Source organism: Coregonus lavaretus, assembly GCF_964263955.1.
Source record: "Coregonus lavaretus genome assembly, chromosome: 10".
NCBI classification, from domain to species: Eukaryota; Metazoa; Chordata; class Actinopteri; order Salmoniformes; family Salmonidae; genus Coregonus; species Coregonus lavaretus.
Window position 1 is genome coordinate 37,651,458 of NC_139997.1, and position 20,449 is coordinate 37,671,906.

The following is a 20,449-nucleotide window of genomic DNA, read 5'->3' on the forward strand; positions in this document are numbered from 1 at the left end:
AAGGTGGGGGAACTATATTTTGTATATCTTTTGTTGTGTTTTTATTCTTTAAATTTGTATTTCCTTTGACACTAAGGAAGTGATATTGCCACAAACAAGTTCCCCATACGACCACCAGTTAGTGCCACAACGCCGCCCCTTTGGGGAGGAAATGTAATGATGTATTGCCTGAGTGTTGTGCGTTGTTAACGTCTGTGTAAGTTACTGCCTAGATCTACCAGCCTGGACACCGGACGACGGGCCTGCAACGATGATCCACAACCAGGACATCCCGTGGTCATTTTTTTTATGGTGGGTTGCAAACTTGCAGAATCCTTCCAAGGTTGAACCATCAGAGGGGGACTGTCATGACCCTCCCTGGGTGAGGATCAAAGGCCTCATATCAGCTTGGCAAATGGCCGACAACAACCAGACCATCTTACCCACAGGGGGGCTGTGCCGGTCTTGACACCTTAATACTGCCATAAATTAGAGATAGGAGAATCTATCTCTGGCCCTCTAGTATGATGAAAGGAATGTCCTTTGTTTCAGAGACTTTTGCCGCCCAAAACTTCAACATCCAACAATGAACATTGGGACAATATATTTCAACATCTAAATGTTGGGAATGATGAGAAATGGAATATGGAAAATGAATGTCTATTTTGTGATGTCATTAAAAATGGTATAAAGGCGTTATAACGAAAACATTGTGACTTGAAGAGCTTTTACACTGTGGATATCAGGTTTACATCCTTTACCTTGTGTAGAAAATATCAAGGAGGAAGACAATGTTTTCGTGAAGATAGGAATGTGATTTTAGCTTTCTAACAAAATCATTGTGATTATAATGTCACATCTGCTCCTGCAACGCCCTCTACTGCTCATCCTGTGTCTCCTTGACCTGCCACCACTCCCCCAGTACTCTCTCCATCTCCCTCTCTCTCTCTGTGTGTGTGTGTGTGTGTGTGTGTGTGTGTGTGTGATTGTGTGGGCGGAGACAGGTGTGCTGGAGTCAGAGCAGATCCCCACCAGCTGCAACCTGTTCCATAATCAAGACCTCTACAAATACTAAGTCCTGCCACTTCCACACTGCCAGATCGTAATCTCTGCTCAGTCAGTCTACGGTTCTAGCCGTTTGTTACTATTCAGATCCTGTTGTGCCTGTTTTCCTTGCCTGACGCTGTTTTCCTCTCCGCTACAGTTCTGCCCTCTCTGACTCTGGTCCCTGTCTCCAGTCCCACGTCTCATCATCCTGCTACTCTGTCCTGGATTCCCCACTCTACTACTCCCTTGGATTCCCCTCCGGACCTGCTCACCCTGTCTCAACCCCACTCGCTCCAGCCGCAGCCTCCGCACCTGGTTTCCAGCAGTCTCCCCTGACCTGCACTCCATCTCCCCGTGTCTCAATAAATACCTTGGTTACTTCATCCCAGTCTCGTCTGCTCTTGGGTTCCCCTGTTCCACTCCGCGTAACAAATAATACTTTTGCCTCGTAGTTAATTCGGGGAAACGGTAATCAGTTAAACAACTTTTCCTGTGGTGCTCCAAATTCCTAATGAGTTAACTGTTACATGATTAATTTAATCTAGTAACAATTAAACAGAGTAGGTAATTATTCAATAAATAATAGTCATCACAATAATGAAAGGCATGTCACGACACTGTACTGTTGTTTTGCCTCTTTGATTGCCTTACGGAGGTCTTATCTGGTATGTTTGTACACATCCATGTTCCCAGTCACCTTGCCATGGTTAAATGCGGTGGTTCGCACTTTCAGTTTTGCACAAATGCTGCAATCTATCGACGGTTTTTGATTGTGTATACATCGATACTATTCAAAGAGGCGACCCGGAATGTTTCCCAGTCGGCATGATCAAAACAATCTTGAGGCATAGATTCCGATTGGTCAGACCAACGTTGAACAGTCCTTACCACGGGAGCTGTTTAAGTTTCTGATATATGGGGAGGAGCAGAACGGAGGCATGATCTGATTTGCCAAAGGGATAGCGGGGGAGGGCCTTGTCGCCGTCCCTGAAGGGAAAATAGCAATGATCCAGGGTCCGTGTTGCGCGTTGATAGAATTTTGGTAGTATTCCTCTGATTTCCTTTATTAATGTCCCCAGCTACAATAAATGTGGCCTCGGGATATGCGGTTTCCAGTTTGCACATAGTCCAGTGTAGTTCCTTGAGAGCTGTCATGGTGTCGGCTTGGGGGGAATATACACGGCAGTGACGATGACCGAAGAAAATTATCTCGGAGGTAATGAGATTGGCATTTAATGGTGAGGTATTCCAGATCGGGAGAACAAAAGGACTTGAGTTCCTGTATGTTAACACAATTACATCATGAGTTGTTAATCATGAAACAAACCCCTCTGCCTTTCTTTTTTCCCCGTTTGAGAATCTGCACAGATTATCTGCACAGATTATTACAGCAGTTGTGAAGATCTCCACAGACCTGCGACGACCTTTGCATGCTATCTTGAATATGCAGGCTATTTACTGCCTCCGCCTATTTACTATTTACTGTATTACAAAAGTAATATTGAATTGTGTTTGGTTGACAACGCAACCAAATATCAACATTTATAGGGGATGTATCTACTGCTTGGATAGTTCCTTCTGAGCCACTGGCTTAATACCATTCTTTACCTTTTATTTTTGGTTGAGTTGGAGACGTGAATCAAACGTATAATTTGTTAACTTGTCGACAAGTTAATAGGCTATTTATTGTATTTCACAGTGATATTGAATTATGTTTGGTTGTCAACGCAACCAAATATCAACATTTGAAGGAGATTTATCTTCTGCTTGGATAGTTCCATCTGTGCCACTGACTTAGTCTGGCATTAATTCCAGTTTGTCTACAAATTAAGAATTACTATGTTGGATTCACGTCTCCATCTCAACCAAAACTCCAGGTTAAAGAATAGGACTAAATCAAATCTAACTTTAAATGGACTTTAAATGGGCCTCCCGAGTGGCACTGAGGTCTAAGGCACTGCATCGCAGTGCTTGAGGCATCTTTACAGACCTGGGTTTGATCCCAGGCTGTGTCACAGCTGGCTGTGACCGGGAGACCAATGAGGCGGCGCACAATTGGCCAAGCGTCGTCCGGGTGAGGTGAGGGTTTGGCCGGCCGGGATTTCCTTGTCCCATTGTGTTCTAGCGACTCTTTGTGGTGGGCCGGGCACCTGCAAGCTGACTTCGGTCGCCAGCTGGATGGTGTTTCCTCCGACACATTGGTGCTTCTGGGTTAAGCGAGCAGTGCGGCTTGGCAGGGTCGTGTTTCGGAGGACGCATGGCTCTCGACCTTCACCTCTCCCGAGTTCATAGGGGAGTTGCAGCGATGGGACAAGATTGTAACTACCAATTGGATATCAGGGGTTAAATAAAGTTTGATTTAGTCCTTTTCTTTAACTTAGATTTTTGGTTGAGATGGAGTCGTGAATCCAACTTACAGTATCAATTATTAATTTGTAGACAAACTGGAATTAATGCCAGACTAAGTGAATAGCACAGGTGGCACTACAGAAAGTATTCATACCCCTTGACTTATTCCACATTTTGTTGTGTTACAGCCTAAATTCAAAATTGATTAAATATATTTTTTTCTCACCCATCTGCACACAATACCTCATAATGACAAAGTGTAAACATGTTCTTAGAAATGTTTGAAAATGTATTGAAAATGAAATAAATAAATATGTAATTTACATACACTACCGGTCAAAAGTTATAGAACACCTACTCATTCTAGGGTTTTTCTTTATTTATACTATTTTCTACATTGTAGAATAATAGTGAAGACATCAAAACTATGAAATAACACATATGGAATCATGTAGTAAAGAAAAAAGTGTTAAACAAATCAAAATATATTTTATATTTGAGATTCTTCAAATAGCCACCCTTTGCCTTGATGACAGCTTTGCACACTCTTGGCATTCGCTCAACCAGCTTCACCTGGAATGCTTTTCCAACAGTCTTGAAGGAGTTCCCACATATGCTGAGCACTTGTTGGCTGCTTTTCCTTCACTCTGTGGTCCGACTCATCCAAAACCATCTCAATTTGCAGCACTCCATCACTCCCCTTCTTGGTAAAATAGCTCTTACACAGCCTGGAGGTGTGTTGGGTCATTGTCCTGTTGAAAAACAAATGATATTCCCACTAAGCCCAAACCAGATGGGATGGAGTATCGCTGCAGAATGCTGTGGTAGCCATGCTGGTTAAGTGTGCCTTGAATTCTAAATGAATCACAGACAGTGTCACCAGCAAAGCACCCACACACCATAACACCTCTTCCTCCATGCTTTACGGTGGGAAATACACATGCGGATATCATCCGTTCACCCACACCGTGTCTCACAAAGACATGGCGGTTGGAACCAAAAATCTCCAATTTGGACTCCAGACCAAAGGACACATTTTCACTGGTCTTCTTATTGGTGTCCTTTAGTAGTGGGTTCTTTGCAGCAATTCGACCATGAAGGCCTGATTCACACAGTCTCCTCTGAACAGTTGATGTTGAGATGTGTCTGTTACTTGAACTCTGTGAAGCAATTATTTGGGCTGCAATTTTTGAGGCTTGTAACTCTAATGAACTTATCCTCTGCAGCAGAGGTAATTCTGGGTCTTCCATTCCTGTGGCGGCCCTCATGAGAGCCAGTTTCATCATAGCGCTTGATGGTTTTTGCGACTGCACTTGAAGAAACTTTCAAAGTTCTTGAAATTTTCCGGATTGACTGACCTTCATGTCTTAAAGTAATGATGGACTGTCGTTTCTCTTTGCTTATATGTGAGATTCTCTTTGAAGAATCTCACATATAAAATATATTTTGATTTGTTTAACACTTTTTTGGTTACTACATGATTCCATATGAGTTATTTTATAGTTTTGATGTCTTCACTATTATTTTACAATGTAGAAAATAGTAAAAATAAAGAAAACCCTTGAATGTGTAGGTGTTCTAAAACTTTTGACCGGTAGCGTAAGTATTCACACCCTGACTCAATACTTTGCAGAAGCACCTTTGGCAGCGATTACAGTTTTGGGTCTTTCTGGGTAAGTCTTCCACACCTGGATTATGCAACATTTACCTATTATTCTTTTCAAAATTATTCAAGCCCTGTCAAAGTGGTTGTTGATCATTGCCAGACAACCATTTTCAGGTGTTACCATATATATTCAAGTACATTTAAGTAAAAACTGTAACTCGGCCACCCAGGAACATTCACTGTCTTCTTGGTAAGCAACTCCAGTGTAGATGTGTATTAGGTTATTGTCCTGTGTCTGGCGAAAAGCAGACTGAACCAATTTTCCCTCTAGGATTTTGCCTGTGCTTAGCTCCATTCTGTTTCTTTTTTATCCCGAAAAACTCCCCAGTCCTTAACAATTACAGGCATTAAAATATGGAGAGTGGTACTCAGTAATGTGCTGTATTGGATTTGCCCCGAACATAACACTTTGTATTCAGGACAAAAAAGTGAATTACTTTGCCACATTTTTGCAGTATTACTTTAGTGCCTTGTTGCAAACAGGATGCATGCTTTGGAATATTTTTATTATGTACAGACTTCCTTCTTTTCACTCTGTCAATTAGGTTAGTATTTACAATGTTGTTGATCCATCCTCAGTTTTCTCCTATCACAGCCATTAAACTCTGTAACTGTTGTAAAGTCACCATTGGCCTCATGGTGAAATCCCTGAGTGGTTTCCATCGTCTCCGGCAACTGAGTTAGGAAGGACACCTGTAGTGACTGGGTGTACTACCAATAGGCTCCCTTCTTTGTGAGGCATTGGAAAACCTTTGTGGTTGAATCTGTGTTTGAAATTCACTGCTCGACTGAGGGACCTTACAGATAATTGTGTGGAGTACAGAGATGAGGTAGTCATTCACAAATCATGTTAAACACTATTATTGCATGCAGAGTAAGTCCATGCAACTTATTATGTGACTTGTTAAGCAAATCCTTACTCATAAACTTATTTAGGCTTGCCATAACAAAGGGGTTGAATACTTACATATCAAGACATTTCAGCTTTTCATTTTTTATTAATTTGTACACATTTTGAAAAACATAATTCCACTGACATTATGGGGTATTATGTGTAGGCCAGTGACAAAAAAATGTCAATTTAATCCATTTTAAATTCAAGGTGTGTAAATACTTTCTGAAGGCACTGTATATAAGCAGATAATACACTCTGGACAGTTTATTAGGTACACCCATCTAGTACCGGGTCAGACCCCTCTTTGCCTCCAGAACAGCGTGAATTCTTCGGGGCATGGATTCTACAAGTCGGAAAAATTCCACAGGGATGTTGGTCCATGCTGACGCGATGGCATCACGCAGTTGCTGCAGATTGGAAGGCGGTACACCACCGCAGGATGGGTCCATGCCCACCTGTGCCGCTTCTTCTTGTTTTTAGCTGATAGAGGAGTGGAACCTGGTGTGGTCATCTGCTGCAATTGCCCATCCGTGACAAGGATCGACGAGTTGTACATTCCGAGATGCCGTTCTGCACACCACTGTTGTACTGCGCTATTAATTGTCTGTTTCTGGCCCACCTGTTAGCTTTCAGGATTCTTGCCATTCTCCTTCGACCTCTCTCATCAACAAGCTTTTTTCGCCCACAGGACTGCCGCTGACTGGATGTTTTTTGTTTGTCGCACAATTCTCGGGAAACCCTAGACACTGTTGTGCGTGAAAAGCCCATGAGGGTGGCCGTTTCTGTGATACTGGATGCGGCGTGCCTGGCACCGACGATCATACCACGCTCAAAGTCACTTAGGTCACTCGTTTTGCCTAATCTAACGTTCAATCGAACTGTAACTGAATGCCTCGATGTCTGTCTGCCTGCTTTATATAGCAAGCCATGGCCACAATACACACTTTCTGTAGGAGTGATCCATTTTTCGTGAACGGGGTGGTGTACCTAATGTGTACCATATAGATTTCACATCACAATACGTTGACAAATTACATTGAAACAACGTTGATTCAACCAGTTTTTGCCCAGTGGGTAAGTTGTTGTATAAATAAACAAAACATCTGACATTGTATTCCCAATTCCCAATTGTATTCTCAATTGGGGCAGCAGGTAGCCTAGTGGTTAAGCACGTTAGGCTAGTAACCAAAAGGTTGCTGGTTTGAATCTCCAAGGTGGAAAAATCTGCTGTTCTGCCCTTGAGCAAGGCAGTCAACCCCCAACCACAGCTTCCTGGCCGGCGATGACGTGGATGTTGATTAAGGCAGACACCCGCACCTCTCTGATACAGAGGGGTTGGGTTAAATGTGGAAGACACATTTTGGTTGAATGTATTCAGTTGCGCAACTGACTAGGTATCTTTCTTTGAACTTTGTTGTGCTTTTAAATGGTTGAAAGCGCAGTGAAAACACATTTAGGTGACAACTAAACCAAAAACCAGACATTAATTTTCATTGGAATTTGGTCGTGCTTTTAGATGGTTGAAGTATAATGATAATGATAACACACTGGACATTCATCAAACTTTTGGCTGTCTTTTTGAGTGGGTGAAATAGGTTGGAATCTCATTGATCAACGTATCTACCAAATATTACCCAATTCTCCACGTTGAAATGGCGTGGTGTGCCCAGTGGATTATCTCCATCTACCTCCCTGTGTAGGATGGAATTCACATAATTCTTTACCCTCAAAACTTTGATTTATTGAATGCTTCTACTCTAAATACTGCAACGTTACATTTACATTTACGTCATTTAGCAGACGCTCTTATCCAGAGGGGGGGGGGGGGGGGGGGTAAGGGGGGGTAGAAGGATTACTTTATCCTATCCCAGGTATTCCTTAAAGAGGTGGGGTTTCAAGGGTCTCCGGAAGGTGGTGAGTGACTCCGCTGTCCTGGCGTCGTGAGGGAGCTTGTTCCACCATTGGGGTGCCACTTTAATACCATTTGTTACTGTGAAATTTGCTTCTGAGAATGACATGTTTTCTCAGTCCATCTGCAGTTTTCTATCTGTTAGTCCAAACATCAACTCCTTCCTTTCATACCTTATGAATGACTGAATGTCGAACTAAAAATACATTTTTAATATAGTGCTGTCAGTTTGATGCTTATCATGATAGTGAAGGGTGATTTTATAATAAAAAAATGAAAGACTGAACCAAGACTTCAATATGCCTCTTTTAATTGTAATTTAAAAGAATAAAAACTTTTAAAACAATTAACCATCCTTTGTCATTCAGTACATCACCTACACTCTTAGAAAAAAGGGTTCCAAATGGGTTCTTCGGCTGTCCCCATAGGTGAACCCTTTTTGGGTCCAGGTAAAACTCTTTTGGGTTCCATGTAGAACATGGAACCCAATAGGGTTCTACCTGGAACCAAAAACGGTTGTTCAAAGGGTTATCCTATGGGGACAGCCGAAGAACCCTTTTAGGTTCTAGATAGCACCATATTTTCTAAGAGTGTATGAAATAAAAAGTGCCTGGTGATGTTAATTTGCAAAGAAGTCAGTGCATAATTTTGTCTGTGGTATATAAGATACAAAATGAAGAAAACCAACAGGACTATCTACATTAATCTGCAATTAAAATAAATAGCAACTAATATGTAACATCAATCGATATAAAACGGTATAAAACAGACTAAAATAAAAACAGCTTAATCTCACACTTATTGTGAAGTACTGCTTTGAAGTATTGCTAAATAACATTATGAACAGTACTGCATATACAGTAGTTTACATAAATACTTCACCATTATAGTAACACTAGGCCTTGTAGTCGCTTTCATTCCACATTCACTTTACACACAAACGCTTTATACTTCAATGCACACTGTTACTTAGACATATTGAGTTACTCAAGAGATTCTTGAAGAATTATTTCAGAGATTCTTGAAGAAAGAATTAACAAATATATTTACATATTTTGTTGTTGTAGTGGGGACAGTAACATTAGTAATCTCTAAAAATTATACTTCAAGGAAAATGTTTTTATATTTTTATGTTTAGCTCACATAATATAAGTGTGCGTTAAGGTATCTCTAATATAATAAATGTGGCAAAAACGAATGTAGACATTAATAAATGCATTTCTACAGCTTCCAAAATATTTTTTTACAATGGTGGGGTTGCCAAGATGGAGGCATGGTGGCATCAACTCAGCACCCCCTATCAGTCATCTAGTGTATACAGTGGGGAAAAAAAGTATTTAGATAACTTGGATAACTAAAAGACAGATTAGAGTCTTTTAATTGTCTTCTCTTTACAACAATATACATTTTCTTTCCAAATGCCTGGCTAGGCCTCTACTTTTAACTGACAGTCGCAATGCGCTGCCCAAATGGCGGGCCCTTCCGACTGTAGGCAATGCAATACATATACAGTGAGGGAAAAAAGTATTTGATCCCCTGCTGATTTTGTACGTTTGCCCACTGACAAAGAAATGATCAGTCTAGAATTTGAAAGAATAACAACAACAAAATCCAGAAAAACGCATGTCAAAAATGTTATAAATTGATTTGCATTTTAATGAGGGAAATAAGTATTTGACCCCTCTGCAAAACATGACTTAGTACTTGGTGGCAAAACCCTTGTTGGCAATCACAGAGGTCTGACGTTTTTTGTTGTTGGCCACCAGGTTTGCAAACATCTTAGGAGGGATTTTGTCCCACTCCTCTTTGCAGATCTTCTCCAAGTCATTAAGGTTTCGAGGCTGACGTTTGGCAACTCGAACCTTCAGCTCCCTCCACAGATTTTCTATGGGATTAAGGTCTGGAGACTGGCTAGGCCACTCCAGGACCTTAATGTGCTTCTTCTTGAACCACTCCTTTGTTGCCTTGGCCGTGTGTTTTGGGTCATTGTCATGCTGGAATACCCATCCACGACCCATTTTCAATGTCCTGGCTGAGGGAAGGAGGTTCTCACCCAAGATTTGACGGTACATGGCCCCGTCCATCGTCCCTTTGATGCGGTGAAGTTGTCCTGACCCCTTAGCAGAAAAACACCCCCAAAGCATAATGTTTCCACCTCCATGTTTGACGGTGGGGATGGTGTTCTTGGGGTCATAGGCAGCATTCCTCCTCCTCCAAACATGGCGAGTTGAGTTGATGCCAAAGAGCTCCATTTTGGTCTCATCTGACCACAACACTTTCACCCAGTTCTCCTCTGAATCATTCAGATGTTCATTGGCAAACTTCAGACGGGCATGTATATGTGCTTTCTTGAGTAGGGGGACCTTGCGGGCGCTGCAGGATTTCAGTCCTTCACGGCGTAGTGTGTTACCAATTGTTTTCTTGGTGACTATGGTCCCAGCTGCCTTGAGATCATTGACAAGATCCTCCTGTGTAGTTCTGGGCTGATTCCTCACCGTTCTGATGATCATTGCAACTCCACGAGGTGAGATCTTGCATGGAGCCCCAGGCCGAGGGAGATTGACAGTTATTTTGTGTTTCTTCCATTTGCGAATAATCGCACCAACTGTTGTCACCTTCTCACCAAGCTGCTTGGCGATGGTCTTGTAGCCCATTCCAGCCTTGTGTAGGTCTACAATCACATCCTTGGAGAGCTCTTTGGTCTTGGCCATGGTGGAGAGTTTGGAATCTGATTGATTGATTGCTTCTGTGGACAGGTGTCTTTTATACAGGTAACAAGCTGAGATTAGGAGCACCTCCTTTAAGAGTGTGCTCCTAATCTCAGCTCGTTACCTCTACAAAAGATACCTGGGAGCAAGACATCTTTCTGATTGAGAGGGGGTCAAATACTTATTTCCCTCATTAAAATGGAAATTAATTTATAGAAAAATGTACATGCGTTTTTCGGGATTTTTTTGTTGTCATTCTGTCTCTCACTGTTAAAATAAACCTACCATTAAAATTATAGACTGATCATTTCTTTGTCAGTGGGCAAACGTACAAAATCAGCAGGGGATCAAATACTTTTTTCCCTCACTGTATATCCAATTAAATGTCAATAGAAAATCTATGAAAAATAGACGAAAATTGAGCGTTTGCTGCCCTTCCAGCGGTAGAGTTTGTATGAATACTTGTCAAAATAACGTGCAGAACGCATTACTGGCATCACAAGCATATGCAAATTAAGTGACAGTGCAGCTTTTGTGCTTGGACAGTGAGCATTCTAGGCTTTGTTCTTGACATTGTTTCACACTGGCTATTTTGGGAACGTGTTTCTGGGGCTAGCCCCGAAAAGTCGGTGCTAACCCTGCTTCAGTGCATGGCCAGCTATCCCTGGGCTAAAGTTGGTGCTAGCCCACTTTAGAATGTGCAACTGTGAACACTTGCTTAGCCCAGGCTAAAATGTCCCTTAGCCCAGGGCTGAGGTTTTTAACCATTGGCTATAAGGTGCAATGTGAATTTACCTATTGACTCGGAGTCAGACAAACACCTTGTAACTCTGGCAGTAAACAACAGAAAAGGAGAGCTTCTCTATGGGGAAACTGCGGACTACAGTTCTGTAAACAGCTTTGGGTTCTATATGTATAAATGGCTTACATTCCAGAGCACAAATGAATAGGTGCTTGATCGATCCTGATAAGACCAACAGGTACCATCGTATTAGTGCTAAGGTAGGTACGGTAACATAGCAACACAGCACTTTTGTTTACAGATAAAAAAAGATTGATCAGCATCAACTAATCCTGAACTTAAAGACCCTTGTTCACACACAAACAGACGCACGCACACACACACACTTTAGACCACTCTCTGGCGTACTTCTTTCCCACCACAGCAGGTCTTGTCCTTGTTGTCTTTCTTCGGCCTGTCGTCCAGCAACAATGTAGAGAAATCTGAGGGAACAAAAGATCAGGCAAGGTTAAAGGGGGTTAAAGCAAAGATTCACCCATTTTGAATGTTATATCGTATTTTTGCAACTCAGAGATGTTCTATCGATTCCTGGGGAATTTTTTGTTTTCATGTGTGTAACGACGACGCAGAGAGTCAGGAGGCAGGTGCAGATGGTGAGTTTAATAATAACGAACATAAACAAAGGTGTCATTGTATGCTGGTGATTCATGTTTTCTTTTAAATCCACAACTTGGATCCCTCCACAGCCTCAAAAAAAATATTCAATTTTATTTGGAACGGCAAGCCAGACAAAATTAAACGGGCCTATTTATATAATGAATATGAATTTGGAGGACAGAAATTCTTAAATATTAAAGCATTAGACCTCTCACTAAAGGCTTCAGTCATACAAAAGTTATACTTCAATCCAAACGGGTTTTCTAGCAATTAGTAAGAACGTCTCACCCTATGCTCAAGAATGATATTTTTCCATTTATTCAGATTACAACCTCTCACTTTCAGTTATTTGAAAAGGAAAACATCTCCCAAATATCGCTATTTTTAAAACAAGCCATAGAAAGTTGGTTGCAATTTCAATTTAATCCACCAGAAAGGACAGAACAAATAATGCAACAAATATTGTGGTTAAACTCAAATATACTAATTGATAGAAAACCATTATATTTATAAAAAATAAAAAAATAAAAAAGTATACTCTTCGTAAATTATATCATCGGTGGGACTGGTGGAGCTATGTCGCACACGCAGCTAACAAAAACATAAAGAAATGTCTGCTCTACCCAAAATTACAACCAACTAATTGCAGCATTACCGCGAAAATGGAAGAGGAAAGTGGAAGGGGGAAAAAGTAAGGAACTTGTCTGTCGGCCCTGCATTAAAGACCATAATTGGTTAAAGAAAATGGTGATAAATAAAAAAGTATACCAGTTTAATTTAAGGACCAAACAATGGACAGCCGTGCCATATACAATTTTGTCATTTAGCAGACGCTCTTATCCAGAGCGACTTACAGTTAGTGAGTGCAAACATATATATATATATTTTTTTTTCATACTGGCCCCCCGTGGGAATCGAACCCACAACCCTGGCGTTGCAAGCGCCATGCCCTACCAACTGAGCTACACGGGGCCATAGATTTCAAAATAGTTGGGAAGAGATGTTTGATGTACCAATTCCATGGCACAGGGTTTATGAACTGATACGCAAAACGACGCCGGATTCAAAACTTAGAATTTAAATTATTTTACAAAATTCTTGCAACCAATAGAATGTTATTTATATGGGGGATACAATCTTCCCAGCTCTGCAGATTTTGCTGCGAAGAGACAGAATCATTAGATCATTTGTGACTCGTTGCAGGAAACTAGGCGTATGTCGCGGGTCACAACTTCACAGGAGAGCCATTTGAAGGTAAACTTTGTTTTTTTTAAATCAAAATGCGTTTTTTTTTGGCAGAAATGCCTTCTGGAACATGTGAACTTTCATGTGCCTTAATAACAAACTTGTATGCCAATCTGTAAATACGAATACAATTGTTAAATTACGAGCCTAGTTGTTTAAGCCACAGAAAAAGACAGCAACCTTCCCACTAGCCATGATTGGCTGAGATAATGAGAGGGCTGGACATGCCGAGAGAGGAGTTTGGATCGGTCTGCCATATAGAAGGCTTCTGTCTATCTGAGCTGGTCAGTATGTGTAGGTAATCCTGTCTAACGCAGCTTAAAAAATATATATATATTATTTAGTAGAGCTGCATAAGTGTTGCTCTCCACTTTCTGGAGGATCAAGTTTTGAAATCAGTGGAATTAGAGTATGATAGCGAAGGAGATGGAGAAAACACCTGTCTCCGGATTACATCTTCAAACTAAGGACAACCATGGCATCGTGACAGGGAGACGTGTCCATCATGCATGATATATGGGTAAGATAGTCTAGCTAGCTACATTTTCAGATATTACACGTTTCTAATTTTGACAGAAAGTGGTTTCATTTCAAGTTAAAGTGTACTGTTAGCTAGCTAACGTTAGCTGGCTCACTAGCTAATGTTACGTGTATGATGTTATTATTGGTATCTCAGAGCCGTTTGCTGGGCTAGTTAGAGCCTAATGTTAGCTAGCTAACATTGAACCTGGTTGGTTAGCTACCAGCAGATTCATGCAGGGTAGTAACGTCATGAGTTGGCACTATGGTTCATTGCTTAACTAGCTAACTCTAGCTGACTGGCTCGCTAGCTAACGTTACGTGTATGATCTTACATGTTGTTTACCTAGCTAGGTTCATTGTTTACCTAGCTAGCTAGCTACATGTCTTAACAAAAGACTCCACTATGCAAGTAACCATTTCGGGTGCTTTAGTCAATTCAGTCTGAGTATGCCAGAGCACAAAATAACTGATGAATTTACGAACTCACAACACACTGAATATGGTAGGCTAGACAATAGAACGAGTCAAAATTCACCCAAGGCTGAAAATCGGCCAAAGAACGTTGGCTGAGCTGGAACACTAGCGCGAGGCCATAGCAAATGAATTAAAACTAACCTTCTGACTGCAGTGATGCTTAGAATTCAATTTCCCCTAAATGGCACAAAAAATGTATCCCATTTTATTTTACCACTACAATCTGTTCTTAGGACGAAACTGGAAAAAACTACTTGTGTAGAAAGTAAACATCCGCACCTCGATGGTGTCAACTGTGCTTATGTCTGCGTAATGAGGAAGTAATTATAACTATTTCTGGTCTAGTGATTGATGACAACCGAGCTCGCTGCCCAGACTTACATAATTACGAAGAGGAGATTCTCCTGATTAAAATGATGTCCGACTTGAAAACATGTAAATATACACATTGTGAGATATTTGGCTAAATACAGTCATACCCCTATTCCCCCTATAGGAAACAATTGGATGACCTCAGAGTTCCATGAGTAAAAATATAATTGTGAAGTTTTAATTACCAGCAATTGATCCCAGCATACTATGCTACCCACATTTACATAATTAGAAAGAACAGATTATTCTGAATGAAATGGTGTAGAACTTCAAAACATCAAAATACATCCATTTTGAGTTATTTGGCAAAATACAGACATTGCCATTGTCTGAAAAGTGCAGTCTTTTATTTAACCAGCTTCCTTGTCTAAAAACCCCCACTGTAAAGCCTCAAAAGTTTTTTTTTTTAAACAAGTAAGCTGGTTAAATAAGACTGCTCTTTTTAGACATTTCTATTACCCCAACGTCAAGTGTGCGCTCTGAATGCTCCAAGAGCGAAACGAGATGAGTGGGGCTGAAGCTGAATGGGTGTACTGTGGGGAAAAAAAGTATTTAGTCAGCCACCAATTGTGCAAGTTCTCCCACTTAAAAAGATAAGAGAGGCCTGTAATGTTCATCATAGGTACACATCAACTATGACAGACAAATTGAGAGAAAAAATCCAGAAAATCACATTGTAGGATTTTTTATGAATTTATTTGCAAATTATAGTGGAAAATAAGTATTTGGTCACCTACAAACAAGCAAGATTTCTGGCTCTCACAGACCTGTAACTTCTTCTTTAAGAGGCTCCTCTGTCCTCCACTCGTTACCTGTATTAATGGCACCTGTTTGAACTTGCTATCAGTATAAAAAGACACCTGTCCACAACCTCAAACAGTCACACTCCAAACTCCACTATGGCCAAGACCAAAGAGCTGTCAAAGGACACCAGAAACAAAATTGTAGACCTGCACCAGGCTGGGAAGACTGAATCTGCAATAGGTAAGCAGCTTGGTTTGAAGAAATCAACTGTGGGAGCAATTATTAGGAAATGGAAGACATACAAGACCACTGATAATCTCCCTCGATCTGGGGCTCCACGCAAGATCTCACCCCGTGGGGTCAAAATGATCACAAGAACGGTGAGCAAAAATCCAAGAACCACACGGGGGGACCTAGTGAATGACCTGCAGAGAGCTGGGACCAAAGTAACAAAGCCTACCATCAGTAACACACTACGCCGCCAGGGACTCAAATCCTGCAGTGCCAGACGTGTCCCCCTGCTTAAGCCAGTACATGTCCAGGCCCGTCTGAAGTTTGCTAGAGTGCATTTGGATGATCCAGAAGAGGATTGGGAGAATGTCATATGGTCAGATGAAACCAAAATATAACTTTTTGGTAAAAACTCAACTTGTCGTGTTTGGAGGACAAAGAATGCTGAGTTGCATCCAAAGAACACCATACCTACTGTGAAGCATGGGGGTGGAAACATCATGCTTTGGGGCTGTTTTTCTGCAAAGGGACCAGGACGACTGATCCGTGTAAAGGAAAGAATGAATGTGGCCATGTATCGTGAGATTTTGAGTGAAAACCTCCTTCCATCAGCAAGGGCATTGAAGATGAAACGTGGCTGGGTCTTTCAGCATGACAATGATCCCAAACACACCGCCCGGGCAACGAAGGAATGGCTTTGTAAGAAGCATTTCAAGGTCCTGGAGTGGCCTAGCCAGTCTCCAGATCTCAACCCCATAGAAAATCTTTGGAGGGAGTTGAAAGTCCGTGTTGCCCAGCGACAGCCCCAAAACATCACTGCTCTAGAGGAGATCTGCATGGAGGAATGGGCCAAAATACCAGCAACAGTGGGTGAAAACCTTGTGAAGACTTACAGAAAACGTTTGGCCTGTGTCATTGCCAACAAAGAGTATATAACAAAGTATTGAGAAACTTTTGTTATTGACCAAATACTTATTTTCCACCATAATTTACAAATAAATTCATTAAAAATCCTACAATGTGATTTTCTGGATTTTTTTCCCTCATTTTGTCTGTCATAGTTGACGTGTACCTATGATGAAAATTACAGGCCTCTCTCATCCATTTAAGTGGGAGAACTTGCACAATTGGTGGCTGACTAAATAAATAAATAAAAATAAAATAGATAAAGAAGAGCTAGGTACCAAAACATTCAAAGGCCATTTTCTCAAAAGTGAGATTAGAAGTTTATCAACTTTCAAAGCAGAATTACTTTCCCATTGTTCCATTAAATGCAGTGTATGATATACCATTTTGTAGCTCTGTGTCTCTGCTTTTATCCAATGTAAAAAACACAATTTCAAATTTAGCTACATAAGACCGATTCAAGGCGGTCGGTCACATTTCTTTTGGTACTGTCCATATGTAGCTTGTTTTTGGTCACAGGTCCAGGAATGGCTGAAGAATTGCAATATTTACCTGGAGCTAACCCTGCAGATAGCACTACTGGGGTGATCTGAAAAGTCATAGTCAATCGATCAATAATATAATAATACTTTCAGCAAAAAAAATATTTTCAATTTACAATCTGTAGAAACAATGAGAATAGAAAGGTTCAGAACTTTTGTGAAACATCAAACCAAATCAAATCAAATCAAATTGTATTCGTCACATGCACACCTTACAGTGAAATGCTTACTTATAAACCCTTAACCAACAATGCAGTTTTAAGAAAGAATACCTAAACAAATAAGAAATAAAAGTATCAAATAATTCAAGAGCAGCAGTAAAATAACAATAGCGAGGCAATATACAGGGGGTACCGGCACAGAGTCAATGTGCGGGGGCACCGGTTAGTCGAGGTAATTGAGGTAATACACTGCTCAAAAAAATAAAGGGAACACTTAAACAACACAATGTAACTCCAAGTCAATCACACTTCTGTGAAATCAAACTGTCCACTTAGGAAGCAACACTGATTGACAATACATTTCACATGCTGTTGTGCAAATGGAATAGACAACAGGTGGAAATTATAGGCAATTAGCAAGACACCCCCAATAAAGGACTGGTTTTGCAGGTGGTGACCACAGACCACTTCTCAGTTCCTATGCTTCCTGGCTGATGTTTTGGTCACTTTTGAATGCTGGCGGCGCTTTCACTCTAGTGGTAGCATGAGACGGAGTCTACAACCCACACAAGTGGCTCAGGTAGTGCAGCTCATCCAGGATGGCACATCAATGCGAGCTGTGGCAAGAAGGTTTGCTGTGTCTGTCAGCGTAGTGTCCAGAGCATGGAGGCGCTACCAGGAGACAGGCCAGTACATCAGGAGACGTGGAGGAGGCCGTAGGAGGGCAACAACCCAGCAGCAGGACCGCTACCTCCGCCTTTGTGCAAGTAGGAGCAGGAGGAGCACTGCCAGAGCCCTGCAAAATGACCTCCAGCAGGCCACAAATGTGCATGTGTCTGCTCAAACGGTCAGAAACAGACTCCATGAGGGTGGTATGAGGGCCCGACATCCACAGGTGGGGGTTGTGCTTACAGCCCAACACCGTGCAGGATGTTTGGCATTTGCCAGAGAACACCAAGATTGGCAAATTCGCCACTGGCGCCTTGTGCTCTTCACAGATGAAAGCAGGTTCACACTGAGCACATGTGACAGACGTGACAGAGTCTGGAGACGCTGTGAAGAACGTTCTGCTGCCTGCAACATCCTCCAGCATGACCGGTTTGGCGGTGGGTCAGTCATGGTGTGGGGTGTCATTTCTTTGGGGGGCCACACAGCCCTCCATGTGCTCGCCAGAGGTAGCCTGACTGCCATTAGGTACCGAGATGAGATCCTCAGACCCCTTGTGAGACCATATGCTGGTGCGGTTGGCCCTGGGTTCCTCCTAATGCAAGACAATGCTAGACCTCATGTGCCTGGAGTGTGTCAGCAGTTCCTGCAAGAGGAAGGCATTGATGCTATGGACTGGCCCGATCGTTCCCCAGACCTGAATCCAATTGAGCACATCTGTGCCACTAGAGATCCTGGTTCGAATCCAGGCTCTGTCGCAGCCGGCCGTGACCGGGAGACTCATGGGCGGCGCACAATTGGCCCAGCGTCGTTCAGGGTAGGGGAGGGAATGGCCGGCAGGGATGTAGCTCAGTTGATAGAGCATGGCGTTTGCAACGCCAGGGTTGTGGGTTCGATTCCCATGTGGGGCCAGTATAAAAAATAAATGTATTCACTAACTGTAAGTCGCTCTGGATAAGAGCGTCTGCTAAATGACTAAAATGTAAATGTAAATGTTGGCGGATGCTTTAGTCCAGGTCTGGGAGGAGATCCCTCAGGAGACCATCCACCACCTAATCAGGAGCATGCCCAGGCGTTGTAGGGAGGTCATACAGGCACGTGGAGGCCACACACACTACTGAGCCTCATTTTGACTTGTTTTAAGGACATTACATCAAAGTTGGATCAGCCTGTAGTATGGTTTTCCACTTTAATTTTGAGTGTGACTCCAAATCCAGACCTCCATGGGTTGATACATTTGATTTCCATTGATAATTTTTGTGTGATTTTGTTGTCAGCACATTCAACTATGTAAAGAAAATTCATTCATTCAGATCTATGATGTGTTATTTTAGTGTTCCCTTTATACATTTAGGTGGAGTTATTAAAGTGATAATAGATAATAAACAGAGAGTAGCAGCAGCGTAAAAGAGGGGGGGGGGGGGGGGGGGGGGGGGGCTGGGGGGAGACAATGCAAATAGTCTGGGTAGCCATTTGATTAGATGTTCAGGAGTCTTATGGCTTGGGGGTAGAAGCTGTTTAGAACAGCACAGCACAGTTGAAAAATATATGGCAAATAGAAATCCAATATGAATGGTGTTAAGAGATAGAAGGGAGGGGTTGAATGGAGCTGAAGGTTGGGACTAATAAGATAACTAATGTACAACATACTGTGTCCGTAAAACGTATATACAGTGGGGGAAAAAAGTATTTAGTCAGCCACCAATTGTGCAAGTTCTCCCACTTAAAAAGATGAGAGAGGCCTGTAATTTTCATCATAGGTACACGTCAACTATGACAGACAAAATGAGAAAAATAAATTCCAGAAAATCACATTGTAGGATTTTTTATGAATTTATTTGCAAATTATGGTGGAAAATAAGTATTTGGTCATAACAAAAGTTTCTCAATACTTTGTTATATACCCTTTGTTGGCAATGACACAGGTCAAACATTTTTGGTAAGTCTTCACAAGGTTTTCACACACTGTTGCTGGTATTTTGGCCCATTCCTCCATGCAGATCTCCTCTAGAGCAGTGATGTTTTGGGGCTGTCGCTGGGCAACACAGACTTTCAACTCCCTCCAAAGATTTTCTATGGGGTTGAGATCTGGAGACTGGCTAGGCCACTCCAGGACCTTGAAATGCTTCTTACGAAGCCACTCCTTCGTTGCCCGGGCGATGTGTTTGGGATCATTGTCATGCTGAAAGACCCAGCCACGTTTCATCTTCAATGCCCTTGCTGATGGAAGGAGGTTTTCACTCAAAATCTCACGATACATGGCCACATTCATTCTTTCCTTTACACGGATCAGTCGTCCTGGTCCCTTTGCAGAAAAACAGCCCCAAAGCATGATGTTTCCACCCCCATGCTTCACAGTAGGTATGGTGTTCTTTGGATGCAACTCAGCATTCTTTGTCCTCCAAACACGACGAGTTGAGTTTTTACCAAAAAGTTCTATTTTGGTTTCATCTGACCATATGACATTCTCCCAATCCTCTTCTGGATCATCCAAATGCACTCTAGCAAACTTCAGACGGGCCTGGACATGTACTGGCTTAAGCAGGGGGACACGTCTGGCACTGCATGATTTGAGTCCCTGGCGGCGTAGTGTGTTACTGATGGTAGGCTTTGTTACTTTAGTCCCAGCTCTGC

The 20,449-nt window shown here is 41.9% G+C and overlaps 1 protein-coding gene across 1 annotated transcript in view; it reads right to left on the minus strand.

The window, feature by feature from the left end:
* Window positions 1-11,682: 11,682 nt before the first annotated feature.
* The window catches only part of LOC311136319 (pannexin-1-like), a gene marked incomplete at its 3' end in the record, with an annotated part of 29,309 nt that continues 20,542 nt past the window's right edge, over window positions 11,683-20,449 (minus strand). The window contains exon 6 of the mRNA XM_084170440.1: window positions 11,683-11,777. Coding sequence (XP_084026566.1) covers window positions 11,683-11,777 — 95 coding nt within the window. The remainder of the gene's footprint in view (window positions 11,778-20,449) is intronic.